The sequence below is a fragment of the Miniopterus schreibersii genome (genome assembly GCF_964146895.1).
Source record: "Miniopterus schreibersii genome assembly, chromosome: 12".
NCBI lineage: Eukaryota > Metazoa > Chordata > Mammalia > Chiroptera > Miniopteridae > Miniopterus > Miniopterus schreibersii.
The window spans coordinates 38519858-38546984 of NC_138112.1; the positions used below are offsets into that span (position 1 = coordinate 38519858).

Below are 27127 nucleotides of genomic sequence, written 5' to 3' on the forward strand. Positions count from 1 at the left end.
CCTCTATGTACCAGCATTGATTTGGCAATTTGAGTATAATTTTGAATAAAACTTGTCACATACCCTCAAGAAGATGACTGAATAGTAAGGGAGATAAAATTCTAAAGATGAAATTTGAAAATTTTATTGCCTGTGCTATGTCAGAGGATGCACAGGATGTTGTAGGTGAAGAGGGGGGTTGAGAAAACTTCCAGGGAAGAGGTTAAGCTAATGCTAAGACTCACAGAATAATCCTTCAGCCAAAGACAAAAATAAATTTTATTCTAGATGGAGTGGAGAGCAAGGACAAAGTGAAAATAAAAGCACAGCAACCAGTAGAGACATAAAAAGGGATTCCATCATACTCTCATTGACCTTATCCAGAAATTCAGTAGACTGATGACCAGACTCTTGTCTAGTGTCCTGGTCACTCTTGTGGCTTCATACAGTGGAAATTTTTTAAATAAAATAGGGCTACATCCCAAGAAAATCAACTCATCCCATTTATTTCTGTGGATTTTCTAGGAGGGCTTGAAAATTGGGGCCTCCTTCCTTTCTGAGAGAACATTTATGAAGCAACCATCACTAATCATTCTATAGTGTATACTGACCTGTTAATTCAACATATATTCCTACATCTCCCCATCTCTGCTGGGTCCAAAATTAAGACTGAATCCCAGCCCCTCATTTGACCTCCGAACTCTTAAGTGCTACATGGGATTATATCCAACTATCCAGCAGTCGTTTCCTCAATGTGCCATCTTCTTACTCTACCTTATTCCACCAGCCTCCACAAACCTCTATTACATGCCAAATACCCACATTCTCATTTCCAGTAACTGAAGATCATAAGGAGAAGACATAATATATATTTTCCCTCTCATCCTTGCTTAATCTGCAGTCTTGTGGCCATCCTGCCATCAGATGCTTCACCATCATAGCCCTAGGTCGTATTTTTCGTGTATTTGTTTTTGCTTCTTTTTTGTTGCTTTTAGAGAGAGTAAGGGGTGGAGAGAGAGAAGGAAACATTGACATAAGAAAGAAGCATCTATCAGTTGCCCCCCACCTCCGCCCAGCCCTGATTGGGGATCAAACCCACAACCTGGGTATGTGCCCTGACTGGGAATCGAACCCAGCACCTTTTGGTGTATAGGACAAAGCTCCAACCAACTGAGCCACAAAAGTCTATCCCTCAGGGTCATGCTTCATGATTCACTTATTCATGAATTTATCATTCAAAGCATTTATTAAATTACTTTACTATACCTAACACAGTTGTAGAAAATAGAGAAAACTAGTCCTTGCCCTTTTGCTATTCACATTTGTGCACCTGCACACAGTGTCAGAAACAATACCTACATTGATAGAGGATATATTGGTTCATCTCCTTCCATACTGGCTTTCACTCTTTGGTTTCGTGTGTGAGATTATGCATGGTCATAAGCTATAAATACATGTAGGTAAAAGTGTAGCTTCAGGAGCTTAGGCGTGTGCATTCTCTCTTCATCTTGTTTTCCTTATTTTCACTTTTCTTCCACCTCTCCCTACTGTATTTGTATAAGCATATACCCCTTTGCTATTTTTTATAATGTTACTTACCTTGGTTTCTAAGTCTCTAGAAAGCTCCCTCGCATTTTCTCGGGTCATGTAATTTATTATGTTGAATAAAAGGTGCTTATATTTTTCTTACAACCCCTCTTCCCCTGGGATGGGAACTTAAAGATACGGTCCCAGAGAACTGTCATTATTTAACCTACCTGGAGGCTCTCAGGAAATTCCCTCTCACAGGGTGCATCTTTATTTGACCTGACTCTAAACTCACTCACTGTGAACAGCCTTTTCCCTGGGCTATTAGTCAAAACAATCGATAGAAATTGTTTAACACCGCAGCTTCTTGAAGCTGGATAAGAGTTGGAGCTAACAAGAGACTGACCAAAAAACTTAAAGGCAAAATTGGGGAATGATTTGACTACAGAGAGTATTTCAAAGCTCGGAAATATTCCTAAACTAGAAAGCCACACATGTAAATGACTATGCATGGGCCCAGTGAAGACCTGAGAAATCCCTAATCTGTCACCTCTGGCTGACTTTGAGGTAATAATATTAAAATACAGAATGTGGCTCATTCTACTAGAAAACATATGGTTAATTCAAAAAGTCATTTCACACACACACAGTTGGGGTTGTTTTTATGTTGCAGAATGTACATATTTTTAATAAGAAAAAAGTATACCTATGAATATACACAAAAATTCTCAACAAAATACTAGCAAACCAAATCCAATAGCATATTAAAAAGAATATACACCATGACCAAGTGTGATTTATCCCAGGAAACAAGATTTGTTCAAGATAAGAGAATCAATGGATGCATTATACAACATTAATAAAATGAAGGGGAAAACACACATGATGATAAACAAACAAACAAACAAAAAAAAAACTGATTGACAAAATCTAGCACCACTTTAGGATAAAACACTCAACAAACTAGGAATATAAGAAAACTTCTATAACATGATTAAGGGCATTTATGGATAAAAACTACAGCTCATATCATATTCAGTGGTAAGACTGAAAACTTTCTTCCTAAGATCACAGACAGGAAAAGATGTCTGCTCTCACTTTGCTATTTAACATTGTATTGGAAGTTCTAGCCAGAGCAATTAGGCAAGAAAAAGTCATTCAAATTAGTAAAGAAAAAGTAAACTATCTCTGTTTGTGGACGGCACATACTTATTCATAGAAAATTATAAAGAAGCCACAAAAAATCTATTAGAGCTAATAAACAAATTCAATAAAATTGTTTATTACACAATACAAGATCAACATATAGAAATCAGTTGTATTTCTCTATACTAGCAATAATCAATCTGAAAAGGAAATTGAGAAAACAATTTTATTTACAACTGCATCAAAAATAATAAAATATTTGGGAATAAAATTAACCAAGGAAGTGCAAAATGTGTACATTAAAAGCTACAAAACATTGCTGAAGGAATTTTTAAAAGGTTTAAATAAATGGAAAGCCATTCTATGTTCATGGGTTAGAAGACTTAATGCTATTGGCAACACTTTCCAAAGTGACCTATATACTCAAATGCAGTCCTTATCAAAATTCCAATTTCCTTTTCTGCAAAAAGGGAAAAGCTGATTCGAAAATTCATATGGAATTAACAAGAGGCCCTGGATAACCAAGACAATCTTGAAACTGAAAAACAAAGTTGAAAGACTAGCATTTCCTTATTTCAAAACTTATTACAAAGCAACAGTGTTCAAAAAAGGTGTACAGGCATAACAATAAACTTTCAGCTGAATGGGGTAAGATTGTGGCTTGAGATATCAATACACATGTTTATGGTCAATTGATTTTTTTAAATTCATTTATCTTTATTGATGAAAGTATTATAGGTGTCCTATTTTTCCCCCCAATTGACCCCCTCCACCTCACTCCCACCCCCTCCCCAGGCTTTCACCTCATTATTGATTGTGTCCATGGGTTAAGCATATATGCATATAACTTCTTTGGTTAATCTCTTCCCACCCTCCACCCCCCTTTCCCTTCCCTCTGGGATATGACCATCTATTGCATGTGTCAATGTCTCTGGATCCACTTAGTTTGTCAGATTCTTTTGTTCATTAGCTTCTTCTTAAAGAAGACCCTTCAACATTTCCTATAGTGCTGGTCTGGTGGTGATGAACTCCTTTAGCTTTTCCTTGTCTGAGATGCTCTTTATCTGACCTTCAATTCTAAATGATAGCTTTGCTGGATAGAGTAACCTTGGTTGCAGTTCCATGTTTTTCATCACTTTGACTATTTCTTGCCACTCCCTTCTGGCCTGCAAAGTTTCTGTTGAGCAATCAGCTGACAGTTGTATGGGTGCTCCCTTGTAGGTAACTGCTTTTCTCTTGCTGCTTTTAAGATTCTCTCTTTGTCTTTAACCTTTGGCATTTTAATTATGATGTGTCTTGGTGTGAGCCTCTTTGGGTTCCTTTTGTTTGGAACCCTCTGTGCTTCCTGGACTTGGAAGTCTATTTCTTTCCCCAGGTAGGGGAAGTTTTCTATAATTATTTCAAATAGGTTTTCAATTTCTTGCTCTATCTCTTCCCCTTCTGGGAAGAGATAATACGAATGTTGGGCCTCTTGAAGTTGTCCCAGAGTCTCCTTATACTATCTCCATATTTCTGGATTCTTTTTTCTTTTTGCTCTTCTGATTGGATGTGTTTTGTTTCCTCATGTTCCAAATTGCTGATTTGATTCTCAGCATCCTCTACTCTACTCTTCATTCTCTGTAAATTATTCTTCATTTCAGTTTGTGTAGCCTTCATTTCTGACGTACTTTATTATGTCACCAATGGTCTCACTTGTTTTCTTAATAGTCTTACTAATATCCTTGAACATCCTTATAACCATAATTCTGAACTCTGTATCTAGTAGCTTGCTTGGTTCTATTTCGTTTAGTTCCTCTTCTGGAGATTTCTTCTGTTCTTTCCTTTGTGACATGTTTCTTTGCGTCCGCATTTTGGCTGCTTCCAGGTGTTTGTTTCTGTGTATTAGGTAGAGCTGCTATGTCTCCTGGAATCTGTAGAGTGGCTTTGTGTAGTAGGTGTCCTGTAGGGTCCAGTGGCTCAGCCTCCCCAGTCACCTGAGCTGGGCCTTCTAGGTGCTTCCCTGTGTGGGCTGTGTGCATTGTCCTGTTGTAGTTGAGCCTTGGTTGCTGTTGGCGTCCCTGGGAGGAACTGACCCCCAGGCCAATCAGCTGTGAGGACCAGCTGCAACTACAACCAAAGAGCTGCTGTGCTGGAGACACCCCTATGGAGCAGGATTTACTTCAGTGGAGCTTTGGTGTTCACCAAGTGCGCCCCTTGAGTGTGTCACTCGTGGATGTGGTAGGGTTGTAATCCAGCATGGTCAAGTTTGACCACCAGGTGCACTGTCTCTGGGGCCTCCCGGGAGGTGCAAAGTCAGCCTCCGCCAGTGCCTTGCCCAGGGCCACCCAGCCTGAGCTACACAGCAAACCGTAGTTGGCTGCTCCTTGTGCTGGGCTTGGAGGTGTCCAGGAGAGGCCCAGCTATGAGCCAATGCAGCTGCCGCTAGTGCCAGGCCTGGGGCCACTTATCAAGCTGTATGGGGCCCGCTGCTGCTTATTTGAGAGATTTTAGGAAAGTCCTAAGCATGAGGCTCGAGAAGCTACTTGCACAGAAAAGCCCCTGGAAATGGCCCGGATGAGCTGCAGGTGGGGACGGGACGGGCCTCTGGGAGTCACGGGGCGGGGCCAAAGGTGGGAGTCTGGTGCTGGCGATTCAAATATGGCGCCTGCCTGCTCTTCTGTGTGAGATAAAGCCACCCCTCCACCTCTTGCCCCAATTTTAGGCAGGTTAGTTCCTCCCCGAGTGTCCCGGGTCCTTTCAGGCTGCTGCCCGGCGCTGGGCTCAGAGGGAGCGTCCGAGTGAGTCCGTGCCGGGCCCTTTAGGAGGAGCTGCTGGGGCTCCCGCAGCCTCCGCGACCCTCAGCCACAGTCCCCGCTGGTTTCACAGCCCGGAGTTGTGGGGACGTCTCTTCCCGGCCTGGAGCCCTGGGCAGGGAGCCGGATGTGGGGCTGGGAGCCCTGCCTCCTCTTTCCTCCCCCCTCCCTCCTCCGGGAAACCTCTGCCGCCAAGATTCCCTCCCGGGCTTCAACCGCGGCGCCGGGTGTGGGCCTGTGGCCGCGTCTCTGTGATTCAGCCCGATCCGCCCGCGTCTCCGCCCCTCTTGCCGGTCTCAGTGCTTCTTCAGCTCCCCGGTTGAAGGGCTTCTGTTCAGCTAGATTTCAGGAGGCTCCGAGTGATGGTGGTTCTGTGTTTTAGTTGTAATTCTGATGCGGTTGCGGGAGGAGGCGGGTGCCCCGGTTACCTGCGCCCCCATCTTGTTCTTCCTCCCTTGCCCTACCTCCTGATAGGCTCACAATCATAGTCAGTTGATTTTTTACAAGGGTGCCATGACCTTTTAATGGGGAAAAGAATAATATCCTTAAAATGGTGCTGGGACAATTGTATAGCCACATAAAAAGAATAAAGTTGGAGCCTTAATTCATACCACATACAAAAAATAACTCAAAATGGATCAAAGACCTAAATAAAATCACCGAAAAAATGAAACTCAGAATAAAACATAGGGGTAAGTCTTCATGGCTTCAAATTTGGCAATGATTTCTTATATTGGACAACAAAAGTAAAGCAATAAAAGAAAAATACATAAATTGAACTCTATCAGAATTAAAAACTTTTGTGAATCAAATGACACTATCAAGAGAGTGTTAAGACAGAGAATGGGAGACAATTTGAAAATTGTATGTCTGATTATAGTCACCAAAATAAAGAAATATTATAGTTTAACAAAGTAAAGACAGACATCTCAAAAAATGAACAAAGAATTGAATAGATATTTCTTTAAAGATGTACAAAAGGCTGTAATGCCCATGGAAGGATGGGACACTTAAGATCATTAGTTATTGGAGAAATGTAAGTCAAAAGTCAATTAGATGCTATTTGGCACCCATTAAGATGGTTTTCATTGAAAATAATAAAAAATAAACAGTGTTAGAGAGGTTGTGGAGAAATGGGGGCCCTCATATATTGCTGGTGGAAATGTAAATTGATGCAGCCACTGTGGAAAACACTTCTTCAAAAAGTTAAGTATAGAATTACCATGTGATCCAAAAATTCTGCTTCTTGGTGCATATACCTAAAGGAAATGAAAACAGATGTTCAAACACATATTTTACAGGGATGTTCACAGCAGCACTATCGACAATAGCCAAAGTATGGAAACAACCCAAATGTCCACCAACTGACATATAAACAAAAATGATCTATCCTGACAATAAAATATTGATTGGCCATAAAAAGAAATGAAGTACTGATATATGCTATAACAAGAATACAACTAAAAAACATTATGCTAAGTGAAAGAAGCTAAGGGCAAAAGGCCACATATATGTGATTACATTTATATGAAATATTCAGAATAAATTCATAGAGGCTGAAATCAGATTAGTGGTCTCCAGGGAGAATGAGGAGTCACTGCTTAATGAGTACTGGATTTCCTTTTGGAGTGATGAAAATATTATGAAACTAGATACTGGTGATAGTTGCACAATATTGTGAATGTACTAAATGCCATTGAATTGTAAACTTTAAAATAGTTAAAATGGTAACTTTTATGTTATGCATATTTTATCAGAATAGAAAATGTTGCTGTTTATATAAATGGGGAGTTAAATGGGTATAGAGTTTCAGTTTTCAAAAAATAAAAAAGTTCTGGAGATGGATGGTGGTTACAGATGCATAACAATATTAATGTACTTAATACTACTGAACTAACTGTACCCTTAAAAATGGTTAAGATAGTAAATTGTATGTTATGTGTATTCTACCAAAATAAAAAACAGAAAAAAATGAGAAAGGCAGAAACACTAAACCAAAGGGAAAAAATGTGCATGTTATGATCGCAGTACACACTGATATGAAAATACAAGAGTCATAGACGTCAGATCTAGCTGATTCATACAGAATACCATCACGGAGGACATGGTAACTGAGGCAGAGTTGAAGGAAAGTGGAAATGAGCAGTAGTTATTTCAGAAGTAGAGCTTTTGATCATCAAATACAGGGTAATGTTTTAAAGAGTCATGAATAGAATTAACATTTTAAAGAGTTTTTTATTGTTGACGTCATTACAGATGTCCCCCATTTATGCTATCACCCCCTTACCCACTTCCAAGACTTTGACAACAATGGTGTTTGTACTTTATTATATAAAATCTGTTGTATGCAATGGAGAAATGGAGGTCATAGGAAGGAATTTAAGAGATGTGTCAGACTTGATTTGCAAAGATAAATGCTGATACAGTGGGGAGGATGTCCACCATGAGGGACTGACTAGAGACTAGGGAGTAAACTTCTCATTAATCAAAAAGAAATAATGAAAATGAGAACATATCAGATGGAACCAGAAATTTTTTTTGGACTTTAGACAACATTATCTTCTCTCTCATAACAATTCAAAGTTGTCTGAACTTAGAAGATAAAAAATAAAAACTAGAAAAGAAAAGGAGATGAAGTATAAATTTTCAGTTATAAAATAAGTCATGGGGATGTGATTTACAGCATAATACAGTCAATAATATTGTAATAACTATGTATGGTGACAGATGATTACTAGACTTATTGTAATGATCACTTCATAAGGTATATAAATGGTGAATCACTATGTCATACACATGAAACTAATATAATATTGTATGTCAACTATAATCAAAAATAAATGTTTAAAAATTGATTGTCTAATGTATTCAATTGTCCCTCAGTCTTTTTCTGTCTATACTCAGGAAAACCATGATCTATTGCATGTCCTGATACTAACAGGTCTCCATCATCATGCAGGAAGGGAGACTAAGAAAACTCTAGACCTTGAGCTCTACCTGGATTGTTTTCTCACGAGAATGTGGAGTTTTCTTCACCTTCTGCCAGAAGAGCTAGAACACAGGAAAGCGCTCCTCCAAAGACACTGTTTATCATTAATTATAGATTGGAAAGGATAATCTTGCTGGGTTGGAAGAAAAATGATACTATTATCTACAGGTATAAACACTCAAAAAATGGAGTTGCTGCCCCAGAGTCTAATGTGTCCATTTCAGGGGTCTTCATCTTTTGAAACTATAGTTGTAACGATGCTCAACTGCATCAGGATTTACTTATTTATAATAAACAAAGCAAAAGAGTTGCTAAGGACAGCTTCCTAAGAAGTCACACTTTGAAGTTTCATAGGATGGACTTAAAACTTGTGTGGCTTCTGAAGAGGAGAGAATCAACATCATCCCCCATACAGGTCTCTTTCCCTTCAGGATATTTCCCTTCCTAATAGCTCATGAGACATCTCTCCCGAGCTGCACAGTTATATCTGGTATGGTGACGTTTTTCTGCAGATGCACTAGGGAGGAACAAAGAGTTAGATGAACTTAATGACCCGTGATCCCATGTTTATGCCCAGAGAACTCTGAAGGCTAAGCTTGGGGATTTGGAAACATGCCTAGACTTAGGGATACTCTCACTTCACTATAAAGATGTTCTCCGTGTAACATGACAAACTTGGGACCCAGAAGCTTGAAGGGTCTCTGGTCACCATTTTTAAGCACCTGGGCTTACGTTGTGATATTACTCTAAGTGAGGACTGGGAGAAGAAATACTAGAAAGGTCAGGATGCATGGGCAGGGTAGATGAGATACTACAAAGAAGAGGAGAAGTAAATGAGAATAGAAGGGACAGTAGCTCCCCATTCCCTTCTTAAAAACACACAGAGCATATGGGTTTGGAACAGACCTCAGCAGGTGAGCACAGTGATATACCGACAAGTAATATGCAGAATTTCTCTTTTCTCTCTCTCTTCTTCCTCCTCTCTCTCTGTCATACACACACACACACACACACACACACACACAAACAAACACACACTTATACAAATCCTGATTCTATTCAACAGCTAAATTCTTAAAAATGGGGCACCATACGTTCAGATGGCAGTATTGGGATATTAAAATAAATATCCCCTGGTTTTTTGTCCCCCAACAGCAACATTTCTGTTAGACAATAGATAAATCCATAAATGAAATCCTGTCATGTTAGATGCTGCAGAGTTGTACAACATCCTAGGGACTCACAAAAATTAAAATAATTTTCTTTATTACTTTCAGGGATTGGAGAAGATTCATTCACAAAATTTTAATTTCAGTGTCACTTAAATTTGGGAGATATTTGATCATTCGTACCTGAAGGTAAACAAAAATTTAGGACATGGGTGTGATTTTTGTATGTTAATTGGTGTTATATGTTGTAATAAAGATGGACATAATTTAGCTGATAAGCCAAGGGTGATTTGCTGTAAGAACGTCAGGGAATCTCAGAATAAACAGAAGTCTGAAGATATGGGATTAAAAACCAAACCATCCCATAAGATTAGAAAGCATTAAAAAGAGTAAACTCCCTTATGTCACATGAATGTCTCAGATCCATGAAGCAAATCCCTACATTTATATTATATCAAAACATAAACAATGGTATAAATGGAATATTCTCATTTAGATTTAGGATTCTTTAACACCTTACTGCACTTTAAGAACCACTGGGTATAGTAATTTCCCAAAAGTAACAAAGTGGCCACGTGGAAAAGGAATGAAAGGAAATGCCAGAAAATGAAAGTATACCCTACTTTTTGAAATATCCTCAGTCCCTTCAAATATCTCAGATAGTATAAAAAATAAAGCCATGGACAATGTTGCCTACAATGAAGCTTAAAACAATAACGTGTATTGAGAAAGCTGGTCAATTATTCTCTGGAAAAAAGAGAATCTCTAATGTTTATAAATTAATTGCTTCTGCCATTGTCTCCAGTGTACTGATTAGAGGCTTTCACATCTTTCCAGGACCTTGAAAAGATCTTAAAGAAAGTGAGATCCTACTCCTTAACAGGAATTCATTGACACTTGCTAAGAGAATGCCTTCTATCAATGATACACAGTTCCATCCCACTTTCTTTCTCTGTATTGTGTACCTGATCACCCTTGTGGGGAACATCACCCTTTTCTTTGTGATCAAGACTGAACACAGTCTCCACCAGCCCATGTTCTGCTTCCTGGCCATGTTGTCTATGATTGACCAGGGACTCTCCACATCCACCATCCCCAAAATGCTGGGCATCTTCTGGTTCAACCTCCAAGAAATCAGCTTTGGGAATTGCCTAGCTCAGATGGTCTTTATCCACATGTTTGCAGGCATGAGGACAGTTCTACTGGTTGCCATGACTTATGACCACTTTGTTACCATCTGCAAGCCTCTCCAGTACACAATGATCCTCACCAATAAAACCGTCAGTATCTTAGTCTCTGTTGTTGTTGGAAAAAATTTACTCCTTGTGACTCCATTTGTATTTCTCATTCTGAGGCTGCCCTTCTGTGACATTACATCATCCTTTATATATACTGTGAGCACATAGGTCTTGTCAAGTTGGCCTGTTCATCTATCAAGGTCAACATTACTTACGGGCTAATGGTGATTCTAATATCATTGTAGATGTGATCCTGATTGCCTCTTCTTATGTACTTATCCTTTAAGCTGTTTTCTGCCTTCCCTCTCAGGAAGCCCGACTAAAGGCTCTCAATACCTGTGGTTCACATGTCTGTGTTATGCTGTGCTTTTACACACCAGCATTTTTTTTCTTTTATGACACACTGCTTTGGTCAGAACATTCCCCATTATATCCACATTCTTTTCGCTAATGTATATGCGCTTGTCCCACCTGCCTTTAATCCAGTCATCTATGGAGTCAGGACCAAGCAGATCCGAGAGTGAGTTGTAAAGATATTTGAACATAAATAATAGTTCTGTGTAAAGATTGGGAAAATATATTCACATACTACCCATATTTAATCTGAGCTCTGTCTTAAATTTTCTATTATATTGAATAACAATAGCCAAATTTTTCATTTTTATTGAAAGTGGTTTAGGGTTGACAGATAAAGCCAAACTACCTTTGCCGCCTACTCTACTCACCCACCCCCCACGTAACTGGACAAATGGAAAAGAAAGATATTCTACAGGCAGCCGTGTTTTGGGACTAGAATGACTGGTGGGAAAGGGTGCAAACTCTCCCCCTTTCTCCATATGGATTCTCTCGGTCAGTTTAAACCCTGAAGGAATAGTGACCTAATAATACATGGAATTTGGAAATGCTAGAGGCAAGATGACCTATATTGTTCTGAAAAGCCATGGCAATATAAGTAACAACAGTATTAGTAGCTTCTATTGTAGCAGGATAATTTGACAATAAAAAAAATAAACATGTTTATGAAACTAAACAGAAAAGAAAAAATGCCTGAACACTAGAAAGAATCTTTATGTACAGTGATTGGAAAACAATCAAATATGTAATTAATTCTTTTCTACCCATTATCCTAAATCTTCATTAATAAATTATTATTTATCACATAGGTCCATGAGTTTTGTAATACATTTTTTTAGTCAAATGGTCAGTGACCTCACAAAACTTTTTGTTCCAGGTTTTAGCTCCTCTAGTGCATAACAACCAGTATCTCATTCTAGTATTAATTTTCATTTTCCTGGTGACTAATAATGTTGATTGTGGTTTCAGAACTTAGTAGCCATTTTTAAACCTTCTGCGAAGTCTGTATTAGTCTTTCCCAATAACTACAAAATTAGCTACTTTGAGATATATTTGAGTGTAGTTTAAAGCCTTTGAGAAATTGGAGTTCAAAGATAAAACTGCCTATGACGAAGGTAAACAATAACACCAGTAAAATTATATATAATGCGTATGTACACACACATATGTATGTACACAAATGCTTGTGTACACATCATATATTATGTATGGTATATTTTTATATAAAGTACAATTAAGTTTAAACAGAAGACTCTACAGAAAATAGGTATTGATTTAGCTTATATTCATTGAGCACCTAATTAGTGTGTTGTCTAACTCATGGCAGAAGCTTGGTAAATGTAGGTTGAATCAAGGAATGTTTGCTTGTCATATGAGCATTACTGACATCTAGTGGTGAAGCTAAATACATTTCTTGAATAAATAAGAGTCCTTTAGCCTGGCTAGAGTGGTTCAGTGGTGGAGCATCAATCCAGGATCCAGGAGATCACAGTTCAATCCTGGTTCAATTCCCAATCAGTGCGCATGCCCAGGTTGCAGGCTCTGTCCCCAGTGAGAGGTGTGCAGGAGGCAGCCAATCAATGATTCTCTCTCATCATTGGTGTTTCTATCTCTCTAACCTTCTCCCTCTTTTGAAATCAATAAAAAATATATTTTAAAAAGAGTTGTTTATATGAGCAATCTAGTGAACTAAAAAGTAACTAGAGTGTTTCTATTCAAAATCCACACACACAAAACAAATCTGTTTCAAATAAATAATAAAGATGATATCCATTTTAATAATAGCTTGGCTCTATTTTCAAATGCTGCTATTTTAATTAAATGCATTATCTCAGTTAATTTGGAGAAAAAAACATATGAAGTGTGAATTGTCATTTTCATTACCCTTGTGAATCTCTAGAGGTAACATGAGCCTCCGAGAAATTAAGGTGTGTGTTCAACATCACTCAGCTATTGAACCACAGGAAGGAGATTTAAATTTAAGTTATCTGGAGAGGATTAAAGGTGTCGGAGGACTGAGTGGAAGCTACTCTGACATTCTCCCAGAACCAAACTATAATGACATCTAAAATATAGAAAAACCATCCTGAATAATCAACTGCAACTGAAGATGAGTTGGAGAGCAACCTCATAACCAAGGAGGAAAAGTGGAGACCACAGAGACTGGTAGGAAGTGTAGAGGCATGAGAGGGCTGGCTGGCCTTCACAGGCAGCAGCTGAAGGTCCAGAGGGAAATCTCAGATGTGGGGGTTCCCAGTGAAAACTCTGGGACTAAACCCGAGGCTGGGCTTCCTAGCCAAGAGGACCAGAACTGAGATAGGTGCCCACATAATATCTGGATGTGAAAAGCAGCAGGGTTTCTATGTGCCAGGGAGAGATGACTGGAAATGCAGGCACCCTCTTAAAAAGCCAACATACAAAGTTTCACGTACAGCCACTCACCTTGGGCTCCAGCAGAGGGAGGGCAGAGTGGATTGGAGATGTGTGAGGAGAATCTAGGGTAGATGAGATCAGAGGGCACTCTGAATTCCTGTCCTGAGTCATTCCCCCATACTGCAGAGGCAGACATTTACCTTCCAAGCAGCTTTTGCCTGAGGGGGAGCAATTGACCACCCTGCAGTAAAACCTCTCCCCTACCCCTTGGAGTTTCCAAAGCCTGAGGCTCATAAAGAGACCGATAACAATCAGCCACCTCACCCTGTGGTATTTCCACAGACTGAGACTCATTAAGAGAATCAGATTAATCAGCCTGCAGGCAGAGGCAGACTTCAGAGCCCTTTGAGTCTTTGCCTGATCTGCTTCTGGACTCGGGCCTTGGAAAAGCAGACTTTAGTATGCGTCTTGGTCTTGCCCAAATGCACTCAGCCCCAACAGAGGGGACCTCAAGCTGTGGGTTGTTGATAGCTCCAAACAGGGTACTCAAGGCCAGTCACAAACAGCATCTGACATTGGCCTGCACCAGGAGACATTCCAAAAAACTGTGAGTCCTAGCTGGCCTACCTAACACATAGAAACAAACTCAAATAGGCAGTCAAAATGGGGAGACAAAAAAACAAACCTCAAATGAAAGAACAAGAGAAGTCTCCAGAAAAAGAGCTAAATGAAATGGAGATAAGCAATCTATCAGATACAGACCTCAGAATACTGATTGTAAGGATGCTCAACAGCATGAAAAGAGATGTGGAAAGTAGGAAGGAAATTAAGAATGACACAGCAGAAATAAAGAATACATTGGAAGAAATAAAACAGCAGGTTAGAGGAAGCTGAGAATTAGATCAGTGAATTAGAAGACAGTAGAAAAAAATCACTCAATCAAAGATCTATAAAGAAAAAACAATTAAAAAGGGAGGATAGTCTAAGGGAGCTGTGGGAAAATATGAAACATAACAATATTTACATCATAGCTGTACCAGAGGAGTTCAAAAGTAAGCAAGAGTTAGAGAACCTGTTTGAAGAAATAATGGCAGAAAACTTCCCTAACCTGGTAAAGGAAAAAGTCATACAAATTCAGGAGGCACAGAGAGTCCCAAGCAAGAAGAATCCAAAGAGGCCCACGCCCAGACACATCATAATTAAAATGCAAAAAATTCAAAACAAAGAGAGAATAATAAAGGCAGCAAAAGAAAAGCAACCTGTTACTTACAAAGGAGCTCCCATAAGGTGTGAGCTGACCTCTCATCAGAAGCTCTACAGGCTATCATTCAAAATAGATGTTGAAATAAAGCAGTTCCCAGATTAAAAAAAAAAAAAGCTAAAGGAGTTTATCCCCAGCAAACCAGCATTGCAGGAAATGTTAAAGGGACTGCTGTAATAATAAGAAATAGAGAGAGAAACATAGGCATAAAGAATTAAAATGGCAATAAATGAGGACCTATCAATAATAACCTTAAGCACTTTAAGGGAGAGGTCAACAACAATACAGTAATAGTCATGGACTTTAACACCCTACTGACTTCACTAGATAGATCTTCCAGACAAAAAGTCAACACAGAAACAGTGACTAAATGGCACACTAGATCACATGAATTTAACTGATATTTACAGAACATTTTACCCCAAATATGCAAAATATACATTCCTCTCAAGTGCACATGGGTCATTCTCAAAGATAGACCACATGTTAGGACACAAAATTAGTCTCTACAAGCTCAAGAAGATTGAAATCATATCCAGCACTTCAGATCACAGGACACGAAGTTATAAGTCAACTACAGTAAAAACACTCAAAAACATTCAAATACATGGAGGCTAAGTAGCATATTATTAAACAATGAATGGGTTACCAATAAATTCAAGAAAGAAATCAAAAACTTCCCAGAAACAAATGAAAATGAACATACAACAACCCAAAATCTATGGGACACAACAAAAGCAGTCCTAAGAGGGGAGTTCATAGCACTGCAGGCCTACCTCAAAAAACAAGGAAACTTTTTAGTAAACTATCTAACCCTACAACTTAAAGAATTAAAGAGCTCCCCTATGAAGCCACCTGGACCAGGGCTTTTGTTTGCTGGGAGTTTTTTTTATTACTGCTTCAATTTCATCAGTTATTATTAGCCTATTCAGGTTTTCTGATTCTTTCTGATTCAGTTTTACATGATCTCACTCATGTGTGAAATCTAATAAACAAAACAGACTGAGGAACAAACAGATCCTGAGACATGGAAACAGGGAACAAACTGATGAATCTCAGTGGGAAGGTGGGGGTGGGAGAGATTAATCAAAGAACTTGTATGCATATATGCATAACCCATGGACACAGACAATACTGTGGTGAAGGCCTGGGGGGAGAGGGGGATGTTTGCGGGGTGGAGGGGATCAATGGAGAAAAACGGGGATATCTGAAGTACTTTCAACAATAAAGATAAATTTTAAAAATAAATAAATAAATTTATCTGACCCAATAATGTTGACTTCAGAGGTAATGCCATACAATTATTATAATAATAGCCAGTGTTTATTTATTAATTTATAATAAACAATTGCTGAGCACTTTCTAAATGTTATCCTGTTACATCATTGACACAATCCCACAAGCCAATATAATTTTTCTCATTTTGCCTGTGAGAAAAATCAAGGCTTAGAATGGCAAGTTAGCCTTGGCCAGGGTGGCTCAATTGGTTGGAGCATCGTCCCATATGCTAAAAGACATGGGTTTGATTCCCAGTAAGGGCACATACTCAAGTTGAGGGTTCCTGGTCAGAGTTCATAAGGGAGCAACCGATTGATGTATCTCTCTCAACTCAGTGTTTCTCTCTCTAAATTGGCCAAAATCACAGGAGAAATAGGTGGACAAAAAGGACATGTTCTTAGTATGTATGATAAGCTGTTTTCCTTTGTGTAAACATATATTTATTTTCGTGTTTCTATTAATATTATACATAGTGTTCAAAGCACTATATCCTCATTAAAAAAATTATCAAATGTAGTTCTTAAAACATATAGCTCAGGGTTTGGAAACCTGCATTAGAATTCTGGCTCTGCTATTTACTAAATGTGCATATATTTCTGAGCTGACTTTGAGGATATACTGTTCTTCCTACAGGGCTATTGCCCTGTGTTCACTGCCTGTCTTTCCAAAGCAAACTGTTCACCTGGTACCACAGTGAGGTTTAAAGTGTTGGCCATTGTGCCTCTGACTGACTGGGTTCCTGGGACCTATCTGGGGAGGTTACTCATGGGGGATGCAAATTCCAAATCATCTATAACCAGAAGGTATTTTTAACCAGAAATCACAGAACTTGATCTTCAGGGATATGGAAATTTTCTGTCCCATTACTCCAAGGCCAGGGACACAACCCGCTGTGTGGGGGCCCTTCCCAGGAGACTAGACTAGAGTTCAGTATAACTCCTTGGCTCTGTTAAGAACTCAGTCGCTTGCAGGTTGCAGTCTGTGGCATCCAGTTCTTCACAAACGATTTCTCAGATGCTGAGCAGAGGTAAGTGAGTCAGCTCCTGATTATGCTGGAAGAAGGTTCACAGTGAGAGTAACTAAAGTGATTCTTGGGGGTGATGGAGCTCTGTGACTCAGCCAGAGTCTTCAGATAGGGCCGTCTCCAAGCAATGTAGCAAAAGAGAAAGACTGGAGTTGTGTCGACAATAACTGAATTCATAGCCACATGTCATTTGCTAACATGGAAGAGCACAGCACAGCATTCACTGTGTTAAATAAACACGTGTCAACAAACCCAGGAACATACAGATACAAACATATGAACAAAGAGTGTTGTTTGCAAACACGAGGAGAAATAACCATGGCAACCCCCATCAGCTGGCACAAATGAGGTCTTTTCTTCCCTACTTCCTCTGGATTTGTCACCTCAGAGGAGAACTTCTCACACTGGGCACCAGCATCCTAGTGGGAGAAAGTAAAGTATATTTAGAAATGGGACACAGAGGGTGGAGAGATGGGAAACTTGGGAACCTGGGTAAAGAGCTTATCCATTTCTGCTGCAAAGGATGGAAGCCAGTCCCTGGGAGAAGCTCGGTTTACCCCAGGAATTGAGTGTCTGAAAGGGAAGAGAGAGGTTCAGAAAGGGAGAGGAAGAGAGAGCCTCAGAGAGCTATGGTGAAAGCAAACTTAGGAAATATACATGGAAGTGTTTATTAAACAGAAAAAAATTATTAAACAGACAAAAGGTGAAGATGACTACATCAACAGTGGTCACAGTAATGATAGTGGTGGCCACAGAGGCAATGCCTTAGATGGACAATACATTTTGCCAATGACAATAAGCTTATTGTCCAGGAGCAATCTGAATTTGTAATATAATTAGAATATCACAACAGTTTTTTAAAAGTTTCCCTAGAAAGACTGTTAAAAAGTTTAAATAATTACTATGACAGTGGAAACCTTGTGTGAGGCTAACAAGAAAACTACTGGCATATGACTAGACTTTAGACTTCATAAGGTTGGGGGCTTTGACTCAATCCGTGCTGCTTGCCTGCATTTAGAGCAGTACTCAGCAGATAGTAAGCAACCTATAAATATGGGTCAAATGAATTAAAGATCAATAACTGGAAACTTCTATAAAATAACAGATGAGGGCAGATGGTGGTAGGTTTGCAGGTGATTCTAAATATAGAAGAAGGAAAACTTAAGTCATTGGGAGCAGTTATTAGAACATGTAAAAATCTATATGATTTTAAGACCTTGATACATAAAGTTAACCTTTTATTGCAGGAATAATATAAAAAATCCGACTATGTTAATAACCTCCAGCCCCCTGCCCACCCTAAGTGCCACTACAAGGACTTCTCAAACTATGTATAAACCCTCAGTCCTTGTTCCCTAGTTCTGCACAGAGCCTTCTGCCCCTTTTTCTTAGGGTGGAATCACTGCTTCTCAATCACATTTTATTAGTGGGATTATACAGGGTGGGGCAAAAGTAGGTTTAAATTTGTTGAAATGGAAAATAATACAATAAATAAATAATAATACAAGAATAAACTCTGTGTTTTGCATATTCACAACTGGAAACCTACTTTTGCCCCACCCTGTATTGGTCAGTCACATGTTTACAAAAGAAAAAATGTTGAGGGCCACTGATGAAGAGAAAAGAATTATAGAAAACATTAAGATAAAAGATTACACACATCTTAATTAACTCAGTAGTTGTGACAGAGTAGAAAAATAGATTTGGTTGGTTTTTCTGAAGATTAATACTATTAAAATCTTAAAAAGTTGACCTGCTCCAATCAGTCACTAACAGCACAGTACAAGATAACATTGTCTTCAACCTGCATACCTGTGATAACCTAAATGATCTGACTACAAATGCACCTCCTGCCTTTAATATACTTTTTACAGCGCAAACAGAGTGATATTTGGGGGGGGGTTGGGGTTTTTTTTTAAATATATCTTTATTGATTTCAGAGAGAGGAAAGGAGAGGGAGAGAGAGATAGAAACATCAATGATGAGAGAGTCATTGATCGGCTTCCTCCTGCACGCCCCCAACTGGGGATCAAGCCCACAACCTGGGCATGCGCCCTGACCGGGAATCGAACCCTGATCGTCTGGATCCTAGGTGGACGCTCAACCTTTGAGCCATGCCCGGCTGGGCCAGAGTGATATTTTTGGAATGCAAATTTGATCATGCTACACTACAGCTTAAAGTCCCACAGTTTCTTCCCATTGTTTCTAGGATAAAGATAAAATAACTTAAAATTAACCACAGGGCTTCGTGAGTGCCTACTTTGCACCCAGTCTTTGCACTCCCTATTCCTATTAATTAGAAATATTTTCTCTGTCAATTCCTTCTTCCACTTCTTAGTGGATTCTCATCCTTCAGCTATCAATTTGGTTAGCACTTCCTCAGGAAAGCATTCCCCATGAACATATAACATATGACTTTGTAGTTCGAAGAGAGACCATTGTTTTGCTGAAATTATATAATAGTCTCCCAATGTGTCTAAAGATCTTAATTCCATTTCTTAGCTCAGATCCAAACACCAGCTATTCAATCCTTCACTTTTACTGGGTTCTCTCCCACATAGAATTTTTTAAATTTTTCATGCTTTGCTGGATTGTATCATTCCCTTCAACCATCAGACCAGCTGAGTCACAGTCTCCACCTCAGTCTCAGTCCAGTAATATTTTACACACAAACACACAGACATACACATGCATGCACACACACACACACACACACACCACTTGTTTATGCTTAACATCCTATTTAACAGGTATAATTAACAACAGATGTTTGAGAATTTAATGCAATATACGAGTTTTTCCTTAGAGACTGAAGGGAAGACATGAGAAGTGCAAAATTATTGTATTTGAGTATTTTCTGCATGGTTTTCTACATAGGTGAAGCAAATACTTTGAAGTAAGAGTGTAATTTTAACAGTGCCTCCTATTCCCTCTCTAGGTCTCTTCTGCTGTACTATGGAATTAAAGGATGGCTTTTCTGTTTCTCCAGAAAACAGGCAACATGCTATGAAGGAGGTTGGGTTACCTCACTGGAAGCAAGAAAACTTCTGCAAGAAATTTGTCTATAACCAGTTTGCACCGATATGCTGCATCCCAACAATACCCAGTTCCACCCTCCTTCCTTCCTTCTGATGGGCATTCCAGGGCTGGAAGATGTGCACATCTGGATCGGCTTCCCCTTCTTTGCAGTGTATCTAATAGCGCTCCTGGGGAACAGTACTATCCTCTTTGTGATCCAGACTGAACGCAGCCTCCACCAACCCATGTTTTATTTCCTGGCCATGTTGGCCTGCACTGATCTTGGCCTGTCCACAGCCACAATTCCCAAGATGCTGGGCATCTTCTGGTTCAATCTCAGAGACATTGTATTTGGTGCTTGCATCACACAAATGTACACTATCCATATATGCACTGGCCTGGAGTCTGTGGTGCTGACAGTCATGGCCATAGATCGCTATATTGCCATCTGCAACCCCCTGAGATATAGCATGATCCTCACCAATAAAGTGATAGCCATCCTAGGCATAGTCATTATAGTCAGGACTCTAGTGTTTGTGACTCCTTTCATATTTCTCATCCTGAGGTTGCCTTTCTGTGGTGTGCGGATTATTCCCCACACCTATTGTGAACACATGGGCTTAGCAAAATTAGCTTGTGCCAGTATTAGGGTCAATGTTATCTATGGCTTGACTGCTTTCTCAGTGGGATACATTGACCTTTCTGTGATTGGATTTTCCTATGTTCAAATCCTCCGAGCAGTCTTTCGCCTCCCATCCTGGGATGCCCGGCTCAAGGCTCTCAGCACCTGTGGCTCCCATGTCTGTGTCATGTTAGCTTTCTACCTGCCTGCCCTCTTCTCCTTCATGGCACATCGCTTTGGTCACAACATCCCTCATTACATCCACATACTTCTGGCCAATCTGTACGTGATTATTCCCCCTGCTCTTAATCCTGTAATCTATGGGGTCAGAACAAAACAGATAAGAGAGCGTGTGCTAAGGATGTTTAACCCTAAATGTTACTGACATTTTGTCCCAGGAGCATCTTCCACAATAGTTCATTAAAACAATGAGATCAAAACAGAATACTGAAACATTTTTATTAAACTCTCTGGCATTCCCACACAAGCCAATCACATGACATTTCCCCCATTCCTCATAATTTGTATACCCTTTGCAAGGCATAGCTCAAAAATTCCAAAACAATCCCTCTACTTTGCCACAAGAAAAGTACAAAAAAATATCTCACACTTGAACTCCATTGATAATACTAAGTGTTTAAAGGGAGAAAAAGGTTTCCAAAAAGTTGTGCCTTAAAATAACTGCTTCAAATAATTTCCTTTCACGTAGAGGTTCTCTTCATTCACATGTCAGAAGCTGGAGTTCATGCTTTGAAAATGATGTGGGATTTTGTGAAAACCAAGCAGGATACAGTGGTCAAAGAAATTAAATAGGAGTCCAAAGATCCAGGTTCAAATTCAGGCTTTGGCCTTGACTAGAACATTTACCTGAGAATTTCACTTAGAACACCTTCAGCTTCAGTATCCCTGCCAATAAAATGCTATAAAGCAATATTAACTTGACACTGTGAACTCAAAAAAACTGTTGTGAAAATCTTTGCATCTTGTAAACCATTAAAAGATTTGGAAATAAACAAATGTACTTCTAGTGTGGTGGTTACTTCCAGCATATGTAGATTTAGTTTACCAGATCCAATTCTAGTGCATTCACAGGTATGAAGTGAAGTCTCCAGCTCCAGATTATCCCAGTGCTTGGGGCTCCTTAGAGACTCACAGCTCAAATGGAGCTAAAGTTGAAAGGCTTCCTCTAAAAGCAGTACAATTTGAAAGAGAACGGAATGTGAAATAAAGGTGAAAAGATAAAGAGAATTGAACAAGCAGGCCCAATATACCCATAACTGAATTTGTACAAAAATATACATAAAAACCAGGAGCGGAGGAACATTCAAAGGGATAATGGCTGGATTATAGTCACATTCAAGAAGCTTAGTTAATTATAAGCAGAATAGATTTTTTAAAAACCTATACACATTTGCTAACTTTCTAAAACCCCAAAGACAAAATGTTCTGAATAGGCCCAGAGAGGTAATACATTACTTACAAAGGAACAGCAATTTTACTCACAGTATATTCTCAACAGTGACAGTAGATATCAGAAAGCTGTGGAGATATATATACACATACACACATATACATATACATGTGTGTGTACATATTTATATGTTACAAATATATATTATATATAACATATACAGCAGGTCCTCAGATAATGCTGTTTCATTATAATGTTGATGAGGAAAAAAATGTAGTCTAGCTTTTCAAAGAATGGTTCCCACCCTGCAACCTGAGCTTCTGGGATAAGCTCAGGCCAACCCTGACCCTGATCTGGAATAAATGGGTTGGAAAAGAATTATCTTACCTCTTTCTTTTTTTATGCTTTAATTTATCTTTATTGTTGAAAGTATTACAGATGTCCCCTTTTTTTTTTACCCCATTTCCCCCCTCCACTCCTCACCAACCCCAGGCCTTCACCACACTACCAATCTTCATTAAATGTCGTATAGCTCACATCTTGTCAATGTTTAATATAAGACTTGTTTATGGTCTTTAATTAGACGTTTGGTGATGTTTCTATGACTGGAAATATGCCATAGGAATTAAAGTCTTGTTTATATCAATTACCTATGGAAAAATTAGTTTCAGTATATGTCATTTTGCTTAAAGTCACAGTTTCCAAGAACCGATCAATGATGTCAAGTAAGGACTTTATATTTTATAATATTATATTATTCAATTAATATGCATATAAAATACTTGTCAATATTCAAATTTTTACCCAACTAAATTGTCACTAAAAAAAAGCTGTCTAATCTTTAGTATAGCACTTTGTACAAAATAGGGTCATAATGTTTGTTCAGTGAAAAAGTAAAAGCAGCTTCTTTTAGGCTGGAACTGCTATCTGCCAGTAATTAGCCAAAATGACCAACACAAAGGGAAAGAAGAGAGGCACCCGCTCTATGTTCTCTAGACCTTTTAGAAAACATGGAGTTGTTCCTTCAGTCACATGCTTGCGAATCTACAAGAAAGGTGATATTGTAGACATCAAGGGAACGGGCGCTGTTGAAAAAGGAATGCCCCACAATGTTACCGTGGCAAAACTGGAAGAGACTACAATGTCACCCAGCATGCAGTAGGCATTGTTGTGAACGAACAAGTTAAGGGCTAGATTCTTGCCAAGAGAATTCATGTACGTATTGAGCATATTAAGCGCTCTAAGAGCCGAGATAGCTTTCTGAAACGTGTGAAGGAAAATGATCAGAAAAAGAAGGAAGCCAAAGAGAAAGGTACCTGGGTTCAACTAAAGCATTGGCCTGCTCCACCCAGGGAAGCACACTTTGTGAGAACCAATTGACAGGGGACTGAGCTGCTGGAACCCATTCTCTATGAATTCATGGCATGATAAGTGTTAAAAAAAAGAAGAAAAAAAAAGACCTCTGTGCTGATAAAAATGTTTCTCTAAATTGGGTAAAAGTGTGGTATCCCTTCCCCCCCAAAAAATAATTAAAGAAAACTTGTGTCTTTAAAAAAAAAAAAGAAAACATAAAAGCAATTTTATTCTTTTAACTTCCCTCAGTCATATGGTTCAATATCCTCATATTTAAGATGAGAATATAGTGCTTCTGAGAGATTATGAAGCTGTCCAAGGAGAACTAATCAGGAAATGGTAGGACAAGTGTTCAAACTTAAGCCTCCAGCTGTCTCTGGCATATCCCTATGATTTGAGAGTGGGGAAGAATTATTTATTTATAAGAAATCCTGGAGACAACGATATTTTTTTTACCCAGTGTAAATTGCATACTCTAGAAACATACTTTATTGAATGATGATTGACTCATGTAATAGTTTTCTTCATTGAAATGTCAATCAACTATATTTGTTGCTGCCAAGGTCTTTGATGCTTCACCCAGGACCTCTAGGTAGCAAGGTAGAGGTAAGGCAGGAGAGGAGTTAGTACACTGAGGGAATGGGATTACATTCCATCTACATCTCTGCCTTGCTATTGTGAGTAGGAAAGTGTAAGAGCTAAAACCAGACTTCGCTTCCTCTCCTCTCTCCAGGATTCCTGTGCCCAAAGCAAAAAATATCCTAACTTTAGCATAAATACCTCTGTCCTAACAATCGTCTGGAGACCTTCACAGAAGAGGCTACTTTCCAGGTCCTATTGCACATCAATTCAGATTGGTGGCTATACTGGTGACAATTCTACTGTTTTTCCAAGGAATCAATGCTAAGTGTTGCTCTGTGGAAGGTGAGTATTGTTAACAGTTGCATTTTCTACAACTCTACTTAGGAAACAGAGTTTAGACCAAAAAACAAACAAACAAAGCCACACAGCCACAAAGGTAAAATTTAGACATGAGACCGTGTATAGTAAACAAGGTCACTCCCAGGGATTTGCCTGGGTCCGGACTAATGATGTTCCCATTGCAGGGAAAGAGCTCAGAGGGAAAGTATTCCCTGCCACCCTCAGTTGTCCTTTGAGATGTATGCTCCTTTGATTGCTGGAGATGTTCCCCTACCACTTCTCTCTACAGACTTACAGGGCTGAGGATAGTTCATTCTGTTCTTACCCACAGGTCTACCCAGAGAAACTCTTCCTGAGGAGATCCTCATCACTCAATTTCCCCCATTCTTTTCCCAGAGTTTCTTTTTCTTTATTTAGACTCCCCAGAGCCTTTGATCTCTTCCCTCACACTATTCACAATGCTGAATTTAGCTTTTTATAATATATTCTCTTGAGAAATAGACCACAGAGATTCAGGGTACAGGTGCCTAACAAGGGCACATGTCCTGTGAGTAATGGGGAGGGAAAGAGGGCATAGTAGAGCCAGGGCCCATAAAAACAGCCTCTAGAGCCCTTGGAGGGTCCGGTTTAGGTGCTTTTTCCAACAGCCAAAAACAGCAGTGGTGCAGCATTCTCAAGATGGTGAGTTTCAAGTTGGGATAAGGAAAATTATGGTGAAGGAGATAATGATGAGAGGTAGAACCTGGTATGTCCAGGAAATGGATTTCTCAATGGGGCCTGGTATAGATGTGAAAGCTGCCAAAATACTTAGATCCTGATACAGGGGTGAGAGGAACAAACTGACCTAAATCTGTTATTTCATTCAGAGCTAAGGCTGAGTCATTCTGTGATAATAAAGGGTTGTGTGTCCAAAACTTCTGTAGGCTCAAAGACTCCCACCCATATTATGGCTAGGAGATCAAGGCTCTGTGTATGGTTGGGTCAGAATCTTCCTTTCTGCACCAGTCTAAAATCACCTGTGAGCCAAGGTGATCACTCCTTTTCTAGGCCATCATAGCTGGGCTTGGATCTTCTGTTGCAATTTTGGTTAATTCAGTACTTTTATGACATTTTCACGCTGCCAGTATCTTATGTCAGAGGCCCTGCATTGTTCATCAATGCTTAAAACAAGAACCCCTTTATGAATACTAGTCCATAAATACAAACTGATAGAATTGGAGAACTGAAGATCAAAACAATGGCCAGATAGCCAACAACCCCTCATTTCTCTAATCAGGAAGCCTCAGTTTCACTGAGTAGAATACAAAGAGAGAGTAAAAATGGACCCAGCTATTAAGAAATTTTAAAGGGACTCTAAAACAAAGCAGAAAGTATATTACTGCCCAAGAGAAAATATCTGTGCTATAGTAGGTCTGAAAAGGATAATTCTTCCCTGTATCAGTTCAAAGATCTTTGGTGACATTCTTGACTCGTCTCCCTCTGCCCCCTCAACCTTTCTTACTTTCAATTCTATAGTCCTCCCACCCCTCAAATGCCCTTTTTCTTCTCAGCTTGCATGGCCTTTGTTCAGATTGTAATCACTTCTCCTTTGGACTATTCAGGACTCTACAAAAATGAGTCCCTACCTTCTGTGTGATTCCCCTTATTCCCATCTATAAGACATCACCTCCCTGTTTCAAATCTTCTGTGGTCCCTTACAGTGAACAAGACATCTACTGCTACCAGGTGGACCTCACATGGCTGCATGTACCACTACGTACCTCGGATCATTGTCTCCTGACACTCTGCCCTCCTACCTCCTTCCACCAAAGAACTAGGATCAACCAGCCCCTACACTTCATAACTAACCACTACTGAACGTCTGACTAGGCAGGCCTTTCTTCTCTTACCATCCCCTATAAGGATAGTTCTTTTCCCTCAGGTGAATGTTGCCTCTTTTTCCCCCCTTCTCTGATGCTCTCAGCTTGCTATGTCTCCAAGCCTAACAGGACCTCAAAATCGGATAGCCCTTTTCCCTCCCAACAACACCACCTTAAACTTAAATATCAAGTATTTATTTTATAAAGGGGAAAACTAGGTATTGTGGAGTTTGAGTGGATATCAGGGTCATAAAATAAGTTTAAGAGCAAGATTTGGAATTTATCTCAGGCAAACTTTTTAACCACAACACATTGCTTTATTTAACTGTACTTCTGTCCCTTTCCCACTGTTTGTAAGATCATCTTTATGAGAGCCACATCTATACTGCATTATAAGGGCTTCTTTTTTTTTTTTCTTCAATTTTCTTCTATTTATTAAGTTCTCAGAAATTTTTCTAAATTCATGCTGCGCATTAATATATCTAACATTAAGACCAGGTATGAAGAAGGGACTTACTATTTTCTAGCTTGTTCAAATAGGTGGAGTCACTCTGAAGATTCAGAACTGAGGTTACTGGAAAGGAGAAACTTTTTCAATAAACGTAGGTATGTTGTTTATTCTTTCTATTTCTCTGATTCACACTGAAAGTCATTTTCCTAATCACATATGAAGCTACAGGACAGATCTGATACATAACTATTCTTTCCCCTGTTAGAACCCCTGAGTCCTTGGTTTCTTAAAGTCCTACATGTGTGTGTATATGTGACTGCATATGTGTGTATGTGTGTGTGTGAGAGTGTTGGTACTGTATT

At 39.3% G+C, this 27127-nt stretch overlaps 2 protein-coding genes and 1 pseudogene across 3 annotated transcripts in view; 2 read left to right on the forward strand and 1 right to left on the reverse strand.

Annotated features, from left to right (window-relative positions):
* The window catches only part of LOC308565527 (uncharacterized protein), a gene marked incomplete at both ends in the record, with an annotated part of 56966 nt that overhangs the window by 3067 nt on the left and 26772 nt on the right, over positions 1-27127 (reverse strand).
* Positions 20214-21155, forward strand: LOC308565163 (olfactory receptor 52E5; the record flags this gene model as incomplete). The annotated part of the gene is made up of 1 exon (XM_081153974.1): positions 20214-21155. One exon carries the CDS (start codon positions 20214-20216, stop codon positions 21153-21155), a length of 942 nt encoding a protein of 313 aa, XP_081010100.1.
* Positions 23128-23609, forward strand: LOC308565178 (large ribosomal subunit protein eL21 pseudogene; annotated as a pseudogene). The gene has a single exon. The product of its transcript is annotated as a large ribosomal subunit protein eL21 pseudogene (transcript).